This window comes from Euprymna scolopes, chromosome 18, assembly GCF_053919585.1.
Source record: "Euprymna scolopes isolate OS-2025 chromosome 18, ASM5391958v1, whole genome shotgun sequence".
Lineage (NCBI taxonomy): Eukaryota > Metazoa > Mollusca > Cephalopoda > Sepiida > Sepiolidae > Euprymna > Euprymna scolopes.
Genome location: NC_136499.1, coordinates 113042126 through 113065355, shown reverse-complemented (window position 1 = coordinate 113065355; position 23230 = coordinate 113042126). Strand labels below are relative to the sequence as shown.

Genomic DNA, 23230 nt, shown 5'->3' with positions numbered 1-23230 from the left:
GTCTGACAAACCACCAGAAAAAATGCATTATTGATTGTTTTGTACTCTACTAGCATTTCTTCTTGGAAGGGAGTACTGGATTCCGCCTTCCATGTTAAATTGACTCTAATATTCCAAAAGGTTAAATAAAATGTCCCTCCTATTATATAAAAGCGACTATGTGTGTGTGTGTGTGTGTGTGTGTGCGTGCATGTGTGTGTGTGTGCGTGTGTGTGCGTGTGTGTGTGTGTGTGTGTGTATATGTGTGTTCCTTCCTCACAGGTTCCGAAACGGCTGAACCTATCTTTTGCAAATTTCACACAAAGCTAATTTACATGTCCTTCAAGATATGTTTTATATAAAAACTCATCCGGTAAGCATCGAAAATCGAAAAACTCCGATCCTAAAAACAGTTTTTCTTTCTTATAGATAAAAAATAATTTTTACGGGGGAATATTTCATGTTACACCGGCCAGTGGAGATAATCTTCAGCAAATCAAGGGAGATTCAATACTCAGCAAATTATTTCTTCTTCTAAAAAAAACAGAACTACTGTAAACTGGACATATAGATCAGTGGTGGTGTATTCGGGTACAGATCGAATGATCCCTTGTTTAACACCTATTTTATTTTACTTTTTTCTTATTTCAATGAGTTCATTTTATGATAAAAGAAGAGGTACCATTTAAAAACGCTGCAAATCATTTCTCATTTGCATATTTGAAAAATAAACATTAATCAGAAGTGACTTTTTCAGGGTATTCATTGTCAGACCCAAAATATCAGCAAACACACACAGACGGAATTTGATAAACGACATTATCATTACTGTTTTATTATTTTTTATTATTTTGTGAATTAGTCCACTGGGCAAATTATTCCTCGTAATAGAGGATTTACTCTATAATAATACATACACAATCTGCATAAATTAAAATATCATGTTTAAGCGTATTGTATGACCGGGCAACGCCGGGCGTCCAGCTAGTACAAAATAAGTGAAAAAAAGAAAAACATTCTTGTATGAAATAGTATTGTTATAGTTGGACTGAGTAATCTCTCTCATTCGAGGGTTCTTGATAAAGTGTAAAAACGTATTTGTAATTTGATTGGCCCCTTCCCTTTCTTCTTTTCTTCACCCTCTCTCTCAAAGACGCTCATCTTCTCTTCACCCTCTCTCTCAAAGACGTGAGATCCAGAATTACAAGATGGGAAAGATTCTATGTGCTATATATAGGAAACGAATATAACGCAGTCTTTGCATATTATGGGTTCCACAAAAAGCAGTACGCTGTCATTCCAAAAGTAAGGCCTCCTATTTTTAACTCAAAAACTAAAATGTTGAAGAACTACGAAGACGGGTGTGGTACCATTAAAAACCAATGACATTTTTTTTATTAGATATTTGGGTGTGGTTTACGTTCTGGAAGAAAGTGGAGTGTATACTTTGTTATTGTGGGCAGTTGGGGTCTGGGAGAGGGTGTGGTAAAGGAAGAGAGTAGGGGTAAGGGAGGAGAATGGTGTGTGATTTCTTATGGTTTAGCTGCTTCAGTGGGAAAGTGTTTGTTTTCTTTTAACTTGGCGGTTGTTTATTGGCCTAAGTTTTTGCTTTGATCTGAAGTAATATTATACTCTTACCATCGCTACTTCCCCATCTTAAGGTTGTATGGTTGTTTTTTTTTGTTTTGTTTTTTTTTGCTACTTCAGTTCACTATTGACTAGTTTTATTTGTTTATTTATTAATTTATTTATTTTTTTATTTTATTTGTTTATTTTTTATTCTATTCCTTGCTTTTTTGCCCGTTTGTTTTTAGTTTTCAAATTCTTTATTCATTTATGTATTTGTGTGTTTATTTATAAGATACATGTCCATCTGGTCAAATTAATAGTTAGTTGAACAGATATATTGGCTTATTTATATGATTTGAATATAGGTGATATACTGATAGTTATATTTTCTCCTCTATCGCGGTGTCTGAAGTAATTATCATGGCAAAGGTTTTATATCTATATATAAACTTAATTTCGATGGTTGTCATTCTTTCATTTCTGTTGTTTATCCTTCCCCCAATACTAGAATATGTATATATTTGATAGGTTTATATCCTTCGTTTTAGGGATAAGGTTCTTCAGATCATACACATGCAAACAGGTGCTTAATAGTATATATTTATCTATATTTGTAGAGTAATCTGTTCATAGAGTTCTCTAGTTAAAGTACTTAGTTATTGTTTGGGGTCAATTATGTGATTGTTTTTCTAATGTAGCACTGCTTAAATACTTCTTGTAGGTATATATATACATTCCAATTACAAGCGTGTTAGACCCATAGATTATTTTAATTATTTTAATTGATTGTTTTCCGGTGTTTAATTATAAAGTATGCAAAAATATAATCGGCATAATCACGTTGACATACCGGTTCTCGCCAGATCACCGAAGTTAAGCAACGTTGAGCCTGGCTAATACCAGATGGGTGACCATTTGGGAATTCTAGGCACTGTATGTGCTCTCTGCTTATCTCGGCATTTGTTTCCAGTCGTTCTGTACATCAACTTGACACCGGTATTTAACAATGTTGACTCAGGAGAGATGTGGTTGGAGATTGTGCAACTCTTGCCACACAAGACTGAAGGAAGCCACACACACACACACACACACACACACATATATATATATATATATATATATATATATATATATATATATAAATTCACCTGTCATCCTTTTTAAAAAGATAGAATTGCCCAATCGTCTAAGACAAGATGAAAGCAAGCAAGATTCACAGAGCTTTTTAATTACATAGATATCAAAATATTATATTAGAACCTATCAAGGAAAATGAGCAATGAAACAAACAAGACAAATTTTGATGATAAAAATATGAACTGAATAAGCAAAAAAGATGAAAAGAGCTTATCGTTGAAAATCCATGGGTTAAGAATCTTTCTTTATTTTAATTCGCTGTTTAAATTTTGGATGGATCAGTTATACAAACACTTCCCCACTGCGGCAGCTAAATCACAAGAAATCACACCTCCCCTTCCCCCCTCACCCTACTCTCTTCTTTTACCACACTCTCTCCACCCCCACATGCAAAGTGTACTCACCTTTATCCAGTTGGTAGCAAATTATGTTTCTGTTCGTTTAGTTTAGTTTCAAACGGTGATGCTTAAGATGGTGTTGAGGGGTAATGAGGGGATGGCCCCTTTCTTAATTTAGCTAAGTTATTTATGCTAACCTCTTCTTCGACGCTTTTCGGTAAGTGTCATTATTAGTTAGAGGTGTGTTGGTTTATAGTAAGTATATTTATTAAATTGTGGTGTATCGGGACTATTATTAATTAATTAAGATATTGGGAGTGGCGAGGGATGGTGAATTGTAGTGTTACTACTATGGGAGGATCGCTATTTGCTTTTCACAATTTATTTAAAGCAAAGCCACCAAAAATCGAAACAACAAGTCATGGTAAAACTTACTCAACTGCTCGTTCCCCTCAAAAATATGTGAGTCAAGTTTTACACAAAATATACGAGTATATATATATATATATATATATATATATATATATATATATATATATATATATATATATATATTTACTCGGGGTTTTTTATATTCAAAAGTAATGGACTAATGAATTCAACGAGGTTGTTAGATAGTGCTCAATAAAAAGAGCTGATAATACTTGTTTATTGTTATATAAACATGGTCACATCCCTCTGCTACAAATAGCCACTTGTTTCAATCAAACAACAGATATCATCAGGCAGCGACTTGACTATTCAAAAGTTCAATGAATAATCTATAATAATAGGTTATTCATTGAACTTTTGAATAGTCAAGTCGCTGCTTGAGTATATCTGTTGTTTGATTGAAACAAGTGGCTATTTGTAGCAGCGGGATGTGAGCATGTTTATATAACAATAAACAAGTATATATATATTTATATATATATATATATATATATATATATATAAAACAAAACGGCCGCGGGCAGTTTTGTGAGTCCAGCAAAGGCTTTTTTCGCTGTGGTTCTCGGGGGGGGGGGATAGTACTATGTTTTAGTACTTTTTATATACTCCCTAGTTTATAATATCTACGATTTGTGAAGGGAAGTCGTCTCTAGATTTATTTTGATCGACTTTTATAAAATTCCCACTATTCTTTCCGTCTCGCATGTTTGTTGGGCTTTTTCGTATAAAAGCAAAACTGAATCAACAGCGAAGACAGCTTCCCAGACTTACGGTCAAGATCAAGGTGTAGGACATCCCTCAGTACAAAAAGGTGAATGCGGTATTATGGTGAAAGAAGATAATAGCTGAGAGAAACTTTTGATTTTGTTTAGTTCTGGAGTGACAAGAATGACCAATGACCACCACAATCTCCCCTTTTGAGTTGGCCATGTGCCTAAGTTTTTTGTTCATTGTTGATTTTCACTGTACTTTTACCATGAATAAAGGATTTAATATCTCAAAGTGTAGTATCTGTTCTTCAGATGCTACACTGAGCGGCCTCACACTGCTCTGCAACCTTCCGTCTCAGAGGAGATACAATTTGAAAAAAAAAATGGAGACAGACAGACAAACATAGTGATTTTTATAAATGTAATTACTTAGATTAAGCCTTCCTTTCTTTGCTCGCAAAAATCAAATTTTTTATTTATTTCAAAGTCACCATTTATCAAGGCCGGTAGACCACTCAAGGATAAGGGTTAAGTGTTAGGTAGTTGATGAGAACTCAATGATAATCAGTAATCATGGAACTTAGGTGGGGCTTAATTATTTAAGAGGATGGGTCAACAAAAACTTAATTACATTGGACTTGAATAGTACTAAGTTATAGTCAGCCGAGAAGCAGCTCCACGGTATCTTTGAATGGAAATTAAAACCGAAACTCATGTCAAATCATCGAGTAGTATAACTTTTAAATAATAAATAAGGTGCTTCTGCAGTATAGCACCTATATGAGCCCACAACACGATTCAGGTTATTACCTTTCCAACGAGCCTTCATTTGTAAAATTCTCTATCCCTACTATTATATAAAAGTCACTTTTAAGTGTGTGTGTGTGTGTGTGTGTGTGTGTGTGTGTGTGTGTGTGTGTGTGTGTGTGAGTTCCTCGATTTATAGGTTCTGAAACGGCTAAGCCTATCTTTTGCAAATTTCATACAAAGGTAATTTATACATCTGGCAGTGTTCTTAGATATGCTTTATACAGAAATTCATCCGATAAGTATCGAAAATAAAAAAAAATCCGATCCTAAAAATAGTCTTTCTTTCTTATAGATAAAAAAGAATTTTTACAGGAGAATATGCTAGGTTGCACCATCAAGGGAGATAATAAATTCTGAACAAATAATTTCTTAGTATTATTTGGATTCATTGAACTACTGTTCTCATCTTGAGTGTAATTTTCACAACCTTTCTGTCGATGTAACTTCCGACCTTCTTCATGACTAGAACTGTGTATATGAAATTCCATGTAAGTGTGGAAAACGATACAAAGGCGAAACATGTCGTCCACTGAAAGTATGGTTAGAAAAACATCAAAAAAGCCGTAATACATGGAAAGACTGAAAAGTCAGTCAAAAGAGTATATGTAATAAGGGAGCATCTATGTATGTCTGTTGAAAATTAAAGAAATTTTATCCTTTATTTTATTTCTACTTTTAAACTCGTTTTCGACCCATACAAGGCATGTTGCAATTTGGATGTAAGCGACTACTATTTGGTACCATGTCTAACAGGGCATCGTAGGGATTTGTGCAGCGAGATGTCTGCTCCCATCACACTCAAATCTCTGCATGTCAGAATAATCAGGGAAGCAAGAAATAGGGAGGGAACTCCAAGATCCAGCATTCCAAAGGAAGAAACTGTTGTGTCTGCACAAATAATTAACAAGAACACGGAAAGTAAAGGTATAACAATAATATTAGGAAGAAAAGTTATATACATATTTACATGTCTTCAGATATACTTCAGTTGGAGATATTCCGGCAGGTGGTGTGTTGCATGTCTTACTGGAGGAAACATAGGCGTCTTGCCTATTTTATTAGTGATTGATACCTTTATATATCTCACTCACCCACCTATGTTAATTAGTGGGCGTCTCCACAACAGAAACTATTAGAACAGGAAGCCCTCCGGCTCTAGGGACCTTAACAATGAAGAAGTGAGTTCCTACTGTCGAGGGGACACAAATATTATAAGTTCGTCAGAGCACATTCCATTAAAACAGACACAGGGATGTAATGTTGCATTGATGGGACAGAGGTTGTAGCTCGGACGATAATGCGGAGCCTATCAGACTTTAGACCTCTCTTATAGCCCTAGTCTAAGACCTTGTCTAAGAGTGAGAGACTAATAGTAACCAATCCAATTCTTTCTTTTATTTAAGGTTAAGCCTTCCTTTCTTTGCTCATGAAAATCAAATTCACATGCGTTATACTATTATTCTTTCCTTTCTTTTTTATCATTATCAATTATTATTAAGATTAATTATTTTGCCATAAAAAATTAAATTTGTACACAGGATTACTGATGTAACATAGTGTGTCTGAGCGCATGCAAAGTATCAGTAGCATCAAAGGATGGCTGGCTTGCGAAGAGATAAGCAGTGGCAGTATGGTACTATCGTTTCCCAGGGAGAGTTACTTGTTTGAGGAAAATCCTAGTTGCAATTGTTATTTAAATATAAGATTTTTTTTTTTTTTTTACACAGTGATCACCACTTATCAAGGCCCGGAAGCCACTCAGGGATAAGGATTATTGCAAGTATATTATGTTAGTGTGGAGATTTGATGAAGTGTTTACTTAAGGGGGCGGTTCATTAGGAATTTGTTAACATTGTACTTGAAGACATCCAAGTTGTAGTCCGGTGGGAAGCAGGCAGACGGAACAGAGTTCCACAGGTGTGCAGTTCTAAGAAAGAAGCTTTGTTCATGGAATCCGCGTTTTGATTTAGGCACAGATAAAGAGTGGGGGAAATTTTTCACAGTGGATTCAGCTAGACGGGTGTTTTTTGTGAAAGATTGGCGAGGGGGGGGGGACCACATATTGGAACTCAGACGAGCACCTGCCATGGAAATAACGATAAAACAAGGATAGGCTCGCAACGTCTCTTCTGTGGGAAAGGTTGCAGGGTAGAGAAAAGGGCATCCCCCACTAAGCCACGAAGTCTATTTTGTACTCTGTCAAGGCAGGATAGGCTGTTTTTAGCAGCTCCTACCCAGATATGGCAACAGTATTCCATCCTTGGACGTACTTGGCTTTATCTGACCTGTACAATTTACAAGCCGAAAATTATCCCAAACGGAATGAATTTACATATTTTTTTTGTCCAGCACGAGTATATATATAATTGTAGGTTCGATCCACGGCTGGGGAAAGGTGTATGTCTAGCTACACTGATGAGTTGTGATACAACAAAACAGTATGGTACTATCGTTTCCCGGGGAGAGTTACTTGGTTGGAGAACGTTCTAGGAACGCAACCAGCTCCCCGGGGGAATAAACGGTATCCCAACAATAAAGACATGGTTCCATGATAATGTGAAGATGGGCCACTTGTTAGGGTCTGAGTATCACGAGGAGAATCATACCTGAGATGTTGGATGTAAGTGTGTGGCTCCTTCATTCTCTCAAGATCATTCTGGAGGAATTCTGGCTGGGATCTTCTTCCTTCATCTTCAGGGTCGCCTCATGCGACTTAAGACATTTATGGCAGACACAAAAAAAAACGACACACGACACAATTGCAATATATATTATATAATCTTAACTATTTATTTTACAAAAATATATATTACAATACAATATACAAATTATAATTAATTTTTACAATTAAAACTAGACAATAGGCTCTTCAAAACTAACTAACCTATCCTAACTAGTATTGAGGGACGGGGTGCCCCCCTCCCTCATTTATGGAGAGACAGAAATATGCACGCTCACCTCATAATGGTCCGGACAGAAAGAAGTCAAAAGAAGAAATGGAATTATGGGATTGCATTTTTCTGTGTATTCCTTTGCCTACAGCCATGCAGGGGGAGGGTGCGTAAGCAGCTATAAAAACCATGGAACTATGATATAGTGCCACAACAGAAGCAGGAGGAAACAATCAATCAATTTGATTGAAAAATGGATGATTTCATGAATTTCGATGACAATAAAAGTATTGGAAGTGTGGAACATTCGTTGATCCTCATTTAATCCCAGGCGACATATATGATGAGAAGCATTAGGCTTCGAAATACCCTGGCATAAAGAGTCCCTTCTATCCACCAAATTGGATGTGGGTGTGTGACTCCTTCATTCTCTCGAGATCACTCTGGTCGCATTCTGTGTGTGTTTGTGTGTGTTTGTATGTCCGCCAAAAATTCGACAGAAGCGACGGATTTTCACAAGATCAGTATCATTTTGAAGCTCGACCTTTTGGACGACAAATATTAAAAAAAAATGGCTGAAAACATTAATTCCTTCACCCTCAACTGGACAATTTTATACAGGGAGGGATAGCAAAAAATCGTTCCTTCATGACAACTTAGCCATACACGCATGCCCAAAAAACGTTCTTTCTTGAATTAGTTTAAATATTAAAAACAAAAAACAGTTACTTTCCCTCACGCTGTCTTAGCCCAGTCGGTTAAGTAGCAGCATTGATATCTTAAGATTGCACGTTCGAGCCGAGATGTAAGATTTTTTTTTTTCGATTTTTAAAGTTTTAATATTGAAACATTTTTACGTGTTGCATACTGGGTGTTTATATTTAAAGAGACATATATTATTTTATATAGTTGTTGTGTTCAATTAGAGAGAGACAGGATACATTTTAACGAGAGAGATATATAAGAGAGATAGGCATTTATACAGTCTGGGAATGTTTCTATAACATATATTTTAGAGATTAGGATTATCAGTTCTTGATAGAGAGGGGACAGTCATTATTTATGATAGCTGAGGGAAACATATTTCTTAAGGATGGGGTTTATACACAAAATTCATTATATATCATATAAATGATTCACAATACCTCTTTTTTGGTAGAATGGCACAACACAAGACGGCAGTTACAAAATGATGATGCTTCTTTTCTTTCTTGACCAGTCAATGATTTCACATCAAGGAATTCAAAGTCCTACATGATTTCAACTTCTACGCTTTCGCTTCCAAAGGGAGATTCCTTCTGATCAATGTCAGCTCTGTCTGTCCGCCTCTGTCCGACCCTCTATCGACTCTGTTCGTTTGTCTCACTAAAACTACCAACTATATTGAGACTCATCTCTTAGCCATGACGTCATTGCATGGCCAACAACGTGCATCTTGATCCCATGGCCTAGACATGCTTCATGTGTCTCGTTCACACCATGTCCGAGCATGTACTCGACTCACATGGTCTTCAACTCACGTGCATTGTTCACATATGTCTGCAAACAAGAATTCTCTAACCTATTTTTGGTCTAACCTATTTTCACAATATGTTCAATATTTGCTATTGTTCGTTTTCAAATTCCTTATTTTAATTTCATTTTCATAAACAGAATTGAGTCATCAAATTCCTTTTTCTAAACAATGAATTCCTTTTCACCACACATATCATTTATTTATGTTAAAAACTCGCCTGAATGTTAATTCCAAACCTAGCGTCCCAGGTTCGAATTCTCGGACTATCCTATCTAATTTTTTATTTACTTACAAGAACAGGGGACCTGTTCTCATAACATATGTTCTTTTTTTCTATCACGTTCGCTGTTTTTTGTTTTTGTCTTTCCGATTTCTTCAGGAAGTTTTAACATCATTCGCTTATTCTTTATTTTGCATCACGTTCATTGTTTTTTTCTTCCATCACCTTCGTTGTTTTGTTTTTTTTTCCGATTATTTTAAGAAGTTATAGCATCGTTCGCTTATTCTTTATTTTGCCGGTTTCGTTGTTTTTTTTAATGATATTTAATCAGGGTTATTATGTTCGCTTATTCTTTTTTCCCATTTTGTTTTGATTTAAATCCCCCCACACACACCCCACTACACCCGGGCAACGCCGGGTACCCCCGCTAGTATTTAATAAAGTTGTATTTTCTTTTTAAATAAATAGAAAAAAAAAGTTTTTAATATGAATATCAACACATGCAAAAAATTATATTAGTATAGATTTCTTTAAACCTCAAATCAAAAAAAAAATTAGCCATAAAATGTATGTTATATTCTTATACTAGCGTTTTCCAGGTGTTTGTAGGTGTGTGTTTGTGTAAGGGGGGGGGGGTAAAGTAAAGAATAAGCGAAATAAATGATGTTTATTTTAAAAAAATGGAAAGAATTCTTGTTTTTTTTGTTTAATGTTGGGAAATAAATGGTAATTAAGCAACATAAAAGTAGGAAGCATCAAACAGAAAGACACGGTGAAATTCAATCTCAGTTTTTTAAGCAACTATGAAGTACAAAAAACCGAAACCGGTGTTCGTTCGTAACTGTCCCTTGTGAACGATCAAGCAACGGTGTAAACGGGTGGCGGAGAAAGGAATTTATTAGAGAGAAAATATTTTACTTCTTCCATTGATTTTAACCGATTTTGGCAGTGAACTCTCAGCAGAAAAAATATAGGAATCTACGAGTAGCGAGGAAGTGGAGAGGTAATATGCCTATAACACACCTCAGATATTGTGTTGCAGTTTGTGCATATTACATTTCCATGAAATGTCTTGATTTTTAATCCTATTAAGGTCAAAATCACAGGGGAAAAAGAGTTCATTTATATATATATATATATAGAGAGAGAGAGAGAGAGAGAAGAGATTAGTATAGATTTCTTGTGTGTAACGGCGATGTCACACTGAAGTTAGCTGTGCATTAATTTTATTTTATTTTCTTTGAACAGAACTGGAAAATTTGGCTACAGTCTCTGGAGATGTAAACATTACCTACACGTCTAATGAACCGATCTCAGATGAATGTGCACAAAAAATGTTGCTGACTTTTATGAATAAATTGTTAAATATTAAAAAATATAATCCTTGTGGGATTGTGACCGGAAACCCAGTACCAACACCAGATACAGCTTTCAATTATACACACACTGGATCAAAGGTATGGCTGAAAATTCTGACATTTCTATTGCACTCAACATTTGACACTTTTGTTTTCTGTTTTGAAAAACTCTTTTGATAAGGGGAGACAATTCAAGAAAACCCAATTAGAAAATGTCAGAAAATGAGTTACAAACAAAAAACAAATACAATAAAGTAATGCAATAACACAAAATTAATATTAATATTAATTATCTGAACATTTATTGAATTCAAATAAAATTAAGAAAAATTCGTTTTTTTTTCAAAAAAAAAACAATCATGCATATAAGAGGTGCCTTCAATAAGTTTCCAGACTTTTTCCGTATGGGTACTTTTATTGGGAGTACACAGGAAACTCTACCCCCTTCGAAGTAATCTCCTCCGGCTGCACTGCACTTGTACCATTCCAACAACTTCTGGAAGGCTTCATGGAAGTCCTCTAGTGTGTGCTTATAATAGCCTCTTTCATCTCTTATGATGTCTCATAACAACAGTCTCTAAGGATTTCTCTGAGCTTAAGGAATAACCAAAAGTCACAGGGAGCAAGGTCTGGACTATGGGGAGGGTGAGGAACTGTCTTGATGCCCATCTTAGTCATAACATCTTTCTTTCTGATCTTCTTCCAGTACCCCTGGGGCAAAGTTCATCAAAATCTTTTTCATAATCAGTTTTCTCGAAAATAATTGCGTGTACAGTTCCCACACTGACATCAAACTGTGCACTTATTGTCTCTATAAACGCATGATTAGATTTATCCATGAAATTCTTTGTTTGGCCAATCAACTCTTGTGTTCTGACATTTTTACTCCTTCCACACCTCTCATCAGCCCTCACAGACCCCCTGCCTTCCTCGAATCTCTTATGCCACTCAAAAACTAATACTTGATTCATGCAAGATGTTCTAAAAGCAGTTTGAAGCATTCCATACATATTTGCAGCATTTCTTTTCGAGTTTAAAACAGAATTGTATGGCATATCGTTCTTCTAAAGTGTCTAACAATCCAAACTGCATTTTGAAATTAAAAAGCTGTGAAAATCTGGCTTTAGTAGTGCGTATTCCAAGCCCTGTTGTAGCTGTTCATTTGAACTTGAAATCATATAAGTGGGCCGAGAATCTCATCAGATGCATAGCAATAACATAGTGAATTTTGAATAGTAATCAAAAATTATAAATGCCTCCACAAAAAAGTTTGGGAAATTATTGAAGACATCTTGTATTCCAATAATTATTGTTTAAAACTGATTCCAAATTTTTAAAGTCAAATATTTTCAAATAGTGGCACCGTTCATTCATTTTAGAATTTTTTTAATATCAATGCAATCAAAATCTTATAAATATCTAATCAGTAGGTTCTCCCTTAACATTTATAATCTATGCAATCAAAATCTCTCTTGAAATAGCCAGAAAATTATGATTCCCCTCCATGTATCCATACCTTATAAATATCTAATCAAGTAAGTTCTCTCTTAAAATTTATAATCTATGCAATCAAAATCTCTTGAAATAGCCAGAAAATTATGATTCCCCTTCAAATATTCATACCTTATAAATATCTAATCAAGTAAGTTCTCCCTTAAAATTTATAATCTATGCAATCAAAATCTCTCTTGAAATAGCCAGAAAATTATGATTCCCCTTCAAATATTCATACCTTATAAATATCTAATCAAGTAAGTTCTCCCTTAAAATTTATAATCTATGCAATCAAAATCTCTCTTGAAATAGCCAGAAAATTATGATTCCCCTTCAAATATTCATACCTTATAAATATCTAATCAAGTAAGTTCTCTCTTAAAATTTATAATCTATGCAATCAAAATCTCTTGAAATAGCCAGAAAATTATGATTCCCCTTCAAATATTCATACCTTATAAATATCGAATCAAGTAAGTTCTCCCTTAAAATTTATAATCTATGCAATCAAAATCTCTTGAAATAGCCAGAAAATTATGATTCCCCTTCAAATATTTCTACCTTATAAATATCGAATCAAGTAAGTTCTCCCTTAAAATTTATAATCTATGCAATCAAAATCTCTCTTTAAATAGCTAGAAAATTATGATTCCCCTTCAAATATTCATACCTTATAAATATCTAATCAAGTAAGTTCTCCCTGAAAATTTATAATCTATGCAATCAAAATCTCTTGAAATAGCCAGAAAATTATGATTCCCCTTCAAATATTCATACCTTATAAATATATAATCAAGTAAGTTCTCTCTTAAAATTTATAATCTATGCAATCAAAATCTCTCTTGAAATAGCCAGAAAATTATGATTCCCCTTCAAATATTCATACCTTATAAATATCTAATCAAGTAAGTTCTCCCTTAAAATTTATAATCTATGCAATCAAAATCTCTCTTGAAATAGCCAGAAAATTATGATTCCCCTTCAAATATTCATACCTTATAAATATCTAATCAAGTAAGTTCTCTCTTAAAATTTATAATCTATGCAATCAAAATCTCTTGAAATAGCCAGAAAATTATGATTCCCCTTCAAATATTCATACCTTATAAATATCGAATCAAGTAAGTTCTCCCTTAAAATTTATAATCTATGCAATCAAAATCTCTTGAAATAGCCAGAAAATTATGATTCCCCTTCAAATATTTCTACCTTATAAATATCGAATCAAGTAAGTTCTCCCTTAAAATTTATAATCTATGCAATCAAAATCTCTCTTGAAATAGCCAGAAAATTATGATTCCCCTTTAAATATTCATACCTTATAAATATCGAATCAAGTATGTTCTCTCTTAAAATTTATAATCTATGCAATCAAAATCTCTCTTGAAATAGCCAGAAAATTATGATTCCCCTTCAAATATTCATACCTTATACATATCTAATCAAGTAAGTTCTCTCTTAAAATTTATAATCTATGCAATCAAAATCTCTCTTGAAATAGCCAGAAAATTATGATTCCCCTTCAAATATTCATACCTTATAAATATCGAATCAAGTAAGTTCTCCCTTAAAATTTATAATCTATGCAATCAAAATCTCTCTTGAAATAGCCAGAAAATTATGAATCCCCTTTCAAATATTCATACCTTATAAATATCGAATCAAGTAAGTTCTCCCTTAAAATTTATAATCTATGCAATCAAAATCTCTTGAAATAGCCAGAAAATTATGATTCCCCTTCAAATATTCATACCTTATAAATATCGAATCAAGTAAGTTCTCCCTTTAAATTTATAATCTATGCAATCAAAATCTCTCTTGAAATAGCCAGAAAATTATGATTCCCCTTCAAATATTCATACCTTATAAATATCTAATCAAGTAAGTTCTCCCTTAAAATTTACAATCTATGCAATCAAAATCTCTCTTGAAATAGCCAGAAAATTATGATTCCCCTTCAAATATTTCTACCTTATAAATATCTAATCAAGTAAGTTCTCCCTTAAAATTTATAATCTATGCAATCAAAATCACTCTTGAAATAGCCAGAAAATTATGATTCCCCTTCAAATATTCATACCTTATAAATATCGAATCAAGTATGTTCTCCCTTAAAATTTATAATCTATGCAATCAAAATCTCTCTTGAAATAGCCAGAAAATTATGATTCCCCTTAAAATATTCATACCTTATAAATATCGAATCAAGTAAGTTCTCCCTTAAAATTTATAATCTATGCAATCAAAATCTCTCTTGAAATAGCCAGAAGATAATGATTCCCCTTCAAATATTTATAGCTTATAAATATCTAATCAAGTAAGTTCTCCCTTAAAATTTATAATCTATGCAATCAAAATCTCTCTTGAAATAGCCAGAAAATTATGATTCCCCTTCAAATATTTATACCTTATAAATATCGAAGCAAGTAAGTTCTCCCTTAAAATTTATAATCTATGCAATCAAAATCTCTTGAAATAGCCAGAAAATTATGATTCCCCTTCAAATATTCATACCTTATAAATATCTAATCAAGTATGTTCTCCCTTAAAATTTATAATCTATGCAATCAAAATCTCTCTTGAAATAGCCAGAAAATAATGATTCCCCTTCAAATATTTATACCTTATAAATATCTAATCAAGTAAGTTCTCCCTTAAAATTTATAATCTATGCAATCAAAATCTCTCTTGAAATAGCCAGAAAATTATGATTCCCCTTCAAATATTCATACCTTATAAATATCTAATCAAGTAAGTTCTCCCTTAAAATTTATAATCTATGCAATCAAAATCTCTCTTGAAATAGCCAGAAAATTATGATTCCCCTTCAAATATTCATACCTTATAAATATCTAATCAAGTATGTTCTCCCTTAAAATTTATAATCTATGCAATCAAAATCTCTCTTGAAATAGCCAGAAAATAATGATTCCCCTTCAAATATTTATACCTTATAAATATCTAATCAAGTAAGTTCTCCCTTAAAATTTATAATCTATGCAATCAAAATCTCTCTTGAAATAGCCAGAAAATTATGATTCCCCTTTAAATATTCATACCTTATAAATATCGAATCAAGTATGTTCTCTCTTAAAATTTATAATCTATGCAATCAAAATCTCTCTTGAAATAGCCAGAAAATTATGATTCCCCTTCAAATATTCATACCTTATAAATATCTAATCAAGTAAGTTCTCTCTTAAAATTTATAATCTATGCAATCAAAATCTCTCTTGAAATAGCCAGAAAATTATGATTCCCCTTCAAATATTCATACCTTATAAATATCGAATCAAGTAAGTTCTCCCTTAAAATTTATAATCTATGCAATCAAAATCTCTCTTGAAATAGCCAGAAAATTATGAATCCCCTTTCAAATATTCATACCTTATAAATATCGAATCAAGTAAGTTCTCCCTTAAAATTTATAATCTATGCAATCAAAATCTCTTGAAATAGCCAGAAAATTATGATTCCCCTTCAAATATTCATACCTTATAAATATCGAATCAAGTAAGTTCTCCCTTTAAATTTATAATCTATGCAATCAAAATCTCTCTTGAAATAGCCAGAAAATTATGATTCCCCTTCAAATATTCATACCTTATAAATATCTAATCAAGTAAGTTCTCCCTTAAAATTTACAATCTATGCAATCAAAATCTCTCTTGAAATAGCCAGAAAATAATGATTCCCCTTCAAATAGTTATAGCTTATAAATATCTAATCAAGTAAGTTCTCCCTTAAAATTTATAATCTATGCAATCAAAATCTCTCTTGAAATAGCCAGAAAATAATGAGTCCCCTTCAAATATTTATACCTTATAAATATCTAATCAAGTAAGTTCTCCCTTAAAATTTATAATCTATGCAATCAAAATCTCTCTTGAAATAGCCAGAAAATAATGATTCCCCTTCAAATATTCATACCTTATAAATATCTAATCAAGTAAGTTCTCCCTTAAAATTCATAATCTATGCAATCAAAATCTCTCTTGAAATAGCCAGAAAATAATGATTCCCCTTCAAATATTTATACCTTATAAATATCTAATCAAGTAAGTTCTCCCTTAAAATTTATAATCTATGCAATCAAAATCTCTCTTGAAATAGCCAGAAAATTATGATTCCCCTTCAAATATTCATACCTTATAAATATCTAATCAAGTAAGTTCTCCCTTAAAATTTATAATCTATGCAATCAAAATCTCTCTTGAAATAGCCAGAAAATTATGATTCCCCTTCAAATATTCATACCTTATAAATATCTAATCAAGTAAGTTCTCCCTTAAAATTTATAATCTATGCAATCAAAATCTCTCTTGAAATAGCCAGAAAATTATGATTCCCCTTCAAATATTCATACCTTATAAATATCAAATCAAGTAAGTTCTCCCTTAAAATTTATAATCTATGCAATCAAAATCTCTCTTGAAATAGCCAGAAAATAATGATTCCACTTCAAATATTCATACCTTATAAATATCGAATCAAGTAAGTTCTCCCTTAAAATTTATAATCTATGCAATCAAAATCTCTCTTGAAATAGCCAGAAAATTATGATTCCCCTTCAAATATTCATACCTTATAAATATCTAATCAAGTAAGTTCTCCCTTAAAATTTATAATCTATGCAATCAAAATCTCTCTTGAAATAGCCAGAAAATTATGATTCCCCTTCAAATATTCATACCTTATAAATATCTAATCAAGTAAGTTCTCCCTTAAAATTTATAATCTATGCAACTAAAAACTCTCTTGAAATAGCCAGAAAATTATGATTCCCCTTCAAATATTCATACCTTATAAATATCTAATCAAGTAAGTTCTCCCTTAAAATTTATAATCTATGCAATCAAAATCTCTCTTGAAATAGCCAGAAAATAATGATTTCCCTTCAAATATTCATACCTTATAAATATCGAATCAAGTAAGTTCTCCCTTAAAATTTATAATCTATGCAATCAAAATCTCTCTTGAAATAGCCAGAAAATAATGATTCCCCTTCAAATAGTTATAGCTTATAAATATCTAATCAAGTAAGTTCTCCCTTAAAATTTATAATCTATGCAATCAAAATCTCTCTTGAAATAGCCAGAAAATAATGATTCCCCTTCAAATATTTATACCTTATAAATATCTAATCAAGTAAGTTCTCCCTTAAAATTTATAATCTATGCAATCAAAATCTCTCTTGAAATAGCCAGAAAATTATGATTCCCCTTCAAATATTCATACCTTATAAATATCTAATCAAGTAAGTTCTCCCTTAAAATTCATAATCTATGCAATCAAAATCTCTCTTGAAATAGCCAGAAAATAATGATTCCCCTTCAAATATTTATACCTTATAAATATCTAATCAAGTAAGTTCTCCCTTAAAATTTATAATCTATGCAATCAAAATCTCTCTTGAAATAGCCAGAAAATTATGATTCCCCTTCAAATATTCATACCTTATAAATATCTAATCAAGTAAGTTCTCCCTTAAAATTTATAATCTATGCAATCAAAATCTCTCTTGAAATAGCCAGAAAATTATGATTCCCCTTCAAATATTCATACCTTATAAATATCTAATCAAGTATGTTCTCCCTTAAAATTTATAATCTATGCAATCAAAATCTCTCTTGAAATAGCCAGAAAATAATGATTACCCTTCAAATATTTATACCTTATAAATATCTAATCAAGTAAGTTCTCCCTTAAAATTTATAATCTATGCAATCAAAATCTCTTGAAATAGCCAGAAAATTATGATTCCCCTTCAAATATTCATACCTTATAAATATCTAATCAAGTAAGTTCTCCCTTAAAATTTATAATCTATGCAATCAAAATCTCTCTTGAAATAGCCAGAAAATTATGATTCCCCTTCAAATATTCATACCTTATAAATATCTAATCAAGTATGTTCTCCCTTAAAATTTATAATCTATGCAATCAAAATCTCTCTTGAAATAGCCAGAAAATAATGATTCCCCTTCAAATATTTATACCTTATAAATATCTAATCAAGTAAGTTCTCCCTTAAAATTTATAATCTATGCAATCAAAATCTCTCTTGAAATAGCCAGAAAATTATGATTCCCCTTCAAATATTCATACCTTATAAATATCTAATCAAGTATGTTCTCCCTTAAAATTTATAATCTATGCAATCAAAATCTCTCTTGAAATAGCCAGAAAATAATGATTACCCTTCAAATATTTATACCTTATAAATATCTAATCAAGTAAGTTCTCCCTTAAAATTTATAATCTATGCAATCAAAATCTCTTGAAATAGCCAGAAAATTATGATTCCCCTTCAAATATTCATACCTTATAAATATCTAATCAAGTATGTTCTCCCTTAAAATTTATAATCTATGCAATCAAAATCTCTCTTGAAATAGCCAGAAAATTATGATTCCCCTTCAAATATTTATACCTTATAAATATCTAATCAAGTAAGTTCTCCCTTAAAATTTATAATCTATGCAATCAAAATCTCTCTTGAAATAGCCAGAAAATTATGATTCCCCTTCAAATATTCATACCTTATAAATATCTAATCAAGTATGTTCTCCCTTAAAATTTATAATCTATGCAATCAAAATCTCTCTTGAAATAGCCAGAAAATAATGATTACCCTTCAAATATTTATACCTTATAAATATCTAATCAAGTAAGTTCTCCCTTAAAATTTATAATCTATGCAATCAAAATCTCTTGAAATAGCCAGAAAATTATGATTCCCCTTCAAATATTCATACCTTATAAATATCTAATCAAGTAAGTTCTCCCTTAAAATTTATAATCTATGCAATCAAAATCTCTCTTGAAATAGCCAGAAAATTATGATTCTCCTTCAAATATTCATACCTTATAAATATCTAATCAAGTATGTTCTCCCTTAAAATTTATAATCTATGCAATCAAAATCTCTCTTGAAATAGCCAGAAAATAATGATTCCCCTTCAAATATTTATACCTTATAAATATCTAATCAAGTAAGTTCTCCCTTAAAATTTATAATCTATGCAATCAAAATCTCTCTTGAAATAGCCAGAAAATTATGATTCCCCTTCAAATATTCATACCTTATAAATATCTAATCAAGTAAGTTCTCCCTTAAAATTTATAATCTATGCAATCAAAATCTCTCTTGAAATAGCCAGAAAATTATGATTCCCCTTCAAATATTCATACCTTATAAATATATAATCAAGTAAGTTCTCCCTTAAAATTTATAATCTATGCAATCAAAATCTCTCTTGAAATAGCCAGAAAATTATGATTCCCCTTCAAATATTCATACCTTATAAATATCTAATCAAGTAAGTTCTCCCTTAAAATTTATAATCTATGCAATCAAAATCTCTCTTGAAATAGCCAGAAAATTATGATTCCCCTTCAAATATTCATACCTTATAAATATCTAATCAAGTATGTTCTCCCTTAAAATTTATAATCTATGCAATCAAAATCTCTCTTGAAATAGCCAGAAAATAATGATTCCCCTTCAAATATTTATACCTTATAAATATCTAATCAAGTAAGTTCTCCCTTAAAATTTATAATCTATGCAATCAAAATCTCTTGAAATAGCCAGAAAATTATGATTCCCCTTCAAATATTCATACCTTATAAATATCTAATCAAGTAAGTTCTCCCTTAAAATTTATAATCTATGCAATCAAAATCTCTCTTGAAATAGCCAGAAAATTATGATTCCCCTTCAAATATTCATACCTTATAAATATCTAATCAAGTATGTTCTCCCTTAAAATTTATAATCTATGCAATCAAAATCTCTCTTGAAATAGCCAGAAAATAATGATTCCCCTTCAAATATTTATACCTTATCAATATCTAATCAAGTAAGTTCTCCCTTAAAATTTATAATCTATGCAATCAAAATCTCTCTTGAAATAGCCAGAAAATTATGATTCCCCTTCAAATATTCATACCTTATAAATATCTAATCAAGTAAGTTCTCCCTTAAAATTTATAATCTATGCAATCAAAATCTCTCTTGAAATAGCCAGAAAATTATGATTCCCCTTCAAATATTCATACCTTATAAATATCTAATCAAGTAAGTTCTCCCTTAAAATTTATAATCTATGCAATCAAAATCTCTCTTGAAATAGCCAGAAAATTATGATTCCCCTTCAAATATTCATACCTTATAAATATCTAATCAAGTATGTTCTCCCTTAAAATTTATAATCTATGCAATCAAAATCTCTCTTGAAATAGCCAGAAAATTATGATTCCCCTTCAAATATTCATACCTTATAAATATCTAATCAAGTAAGTTCTCTCTTAAAATTTATAATCTATGCAATCAAAATCTCTCTTGAAATAGCCAGAAAATTATGATTCCCCTTCAAATATTCATACCTTATAAATATCGAATCAAGTAAGTTCTCCCTTAAAATTCATAATCTATGCAATCAAAATCTCTCTTGAAATAGCCAGAAAATTATGAATCCCCTTTCAAATATTCATACCTTATAAATATCGAATCAAGTAAGTTCTCCCTTAAAATTTATAATCTATGCAATCAAAATCTCTTGAAATAGCCAGAAAATTATGATTCCCCTTCAAATATTCATACCTTATAAATATCGAATCAAGTAAGTTCTCCCTTTAAATTTATAATCTATGCAATCAAAATCTCTCTTGAAATAGCCAGAAAATTAGGATTCCCCTTCAAATATTCATACCTTATAAATATCTAATCAAGTAAGTTCTCCCTTAAAATTTACAATCTATGCAATCAAAATCTCTCTTGAAATAGCCAGAAAATTATGATTCCCCTTCAAATATTTCTACCTTATAAATATCTAATCAAGTAAGTTCTCCCTTAAAATTTATAATCTATGCAATCAAAATCTCTCTTGAAATAGCCAGAAAATTATGATTCCCCTTCAAATATTCATACCTTATAAATATCGAATCAAGTATGTTCTCCCTTAAAATTTATAATCTATGCAATCAAAATCTCTCTTGAAATAGCCAGAAAATTATGAATCCCCTTTCAAATATTCATACCTTATAAATATCTAATCAAGTAAGTTCTCCCTTAAAATTTATAATCTATGCAATCAAAATCTCTCTTGAAATAGCCAGAAGATAATGATTCCCCTTCAAATATTTATAGCTTATAAATATCTAATCAAGTAAGTTCTCCCTTAAAATTTATAATCTATGCAATCAAAATCTCTCTTGAAATAGCCAGAAAATTATGATTCCCCTTCAAATATTTATACCTTATAAATATCGAAGCAAGTAAGTTCTCCCTTAAAATTTATAATCTATGCAATCAAAATCTCTTGAAATAGCCAGAAAATTATGATTCCCCTTCAAATATTCATACCTTATAAATATCGAATCAAGTAAGTTCTCCCTTAAAATTTATAATCTATGCAATCAAAATCTCTCTTGAAATAGCCAGAAAATTATGATTCCCCTTCAAATATTCATACCTTATAAATATCTAATCAAGTAAGTTCTCCCTTAAAATTTATAATCTATGCAATCAAAATCTCTCTTGAAATAGCCAGAAAATAATGATTCCCCTTCAAATATTCATACCTTATAAATATCTAATCAAGTAAGTTCTCCCTTAAAATTTATAATCTATGCAATCAAAATCTCTCTTGAAATAGCCAGAAAATTATGATTCCCCTTCAAATATTCATACCTTATAAATATCGAATCAAGTAAGTTCTCCCTTAAAATTTATAATCTATGCAATCAAAATCTCTCTTGAAATAGCCAGAAAATTATGATTCCCCTTCAAATATTCATACCTTATAAATATCTAATCAAGTAAGTTCTCCCTTAAAATTTATAATCTATGCAATCAAAATCTCTCTTGAAATAGCTAGAAAATTATGATTCCCCTTCAAATATTTATACCTTATAAATATCTAATCAAGTAAGTTCTCCCTTAAAATTTATAATCTATGCAATCAAAATCTCTCTTGAAATAGCCAGAAAATTATGATTCCCCTTCAAATATTTATACCTTATAAATATCTAATCAAGTAAGTTCTCCCTTAAAATTTATAATCTATGCAATCAAAATCTCTCTTGAAATAGCCAGAAAATTATGATTCCCCTTCAAATATTTATACCTTATAAATATCTAATCAAGTAAGTTCTCCCTTAAAATTTATAATCTATGCAATCAAAATCTCTCTTGAAATAGCCAGAAAATTATGATTCCCCTTCAAATATTCATACCTTATAAATATCTAATCAAGTAAGTTCTCCCTAAAAATTTACAATCTATGCAATCAAAATCTCTCTTGAAATAGCCAGAAAATTATGATTCTCCTTCAAATATTTATACCTTATAAATATCTAATCAAGTAAGTTCTCCCTTAAAATTTATAATCTATGCAATCAAAATCTCTCTTGAAATAGCCAGAAAATTATGATTCCCCTTCAAATATTCATACCTTATAAATATCTAATCAAGTAAGTTCTCCCTTAAAATTTATAATCTATGCAATCAAAATCTCTCTTGAAATAGCCAGAAAATAATGATTCCCCTTCAAATATTCATACCTTATAAATATCTAATCAAGTAAGTTCTCCCTTAAAATTTATAATCTATGCAATCAAAATCTCTCTTGAAATAGCCAGAAAATTATGATTCCCCTTCAAATATTCATACCTTATAAATATCTAATCAAGTAAGTTCTCCCTTAAAATTTATAATCTATGCAATCAAAATCTCTCTTGAAATAGCCAGAAAATTATGATTCCCCTTCA

At 31.2% G+C, this 23230-nt stretch overlaps 1 protein-coding gene across 1 annotated transcript in view; it reads left to right on the top strand.

Moving 5' to 3' along the window:
- LOC145297772 (uncharacterized) overlaps nt 1–23230 on the top strand; it is a 482067-nt gene that overhangs the window by 191766 nt on the left and 267071 nt on the right. The window contains exon 26 of the mRNA XM_080144017.1: nt 10851–11059. Coding sequence (XP_080000143.1) covers nt 10851–11059 — 209 coding nt within the window. The remainder of the gene's footprint in view (nt 1–10850; nt 11060–23230) is intronic.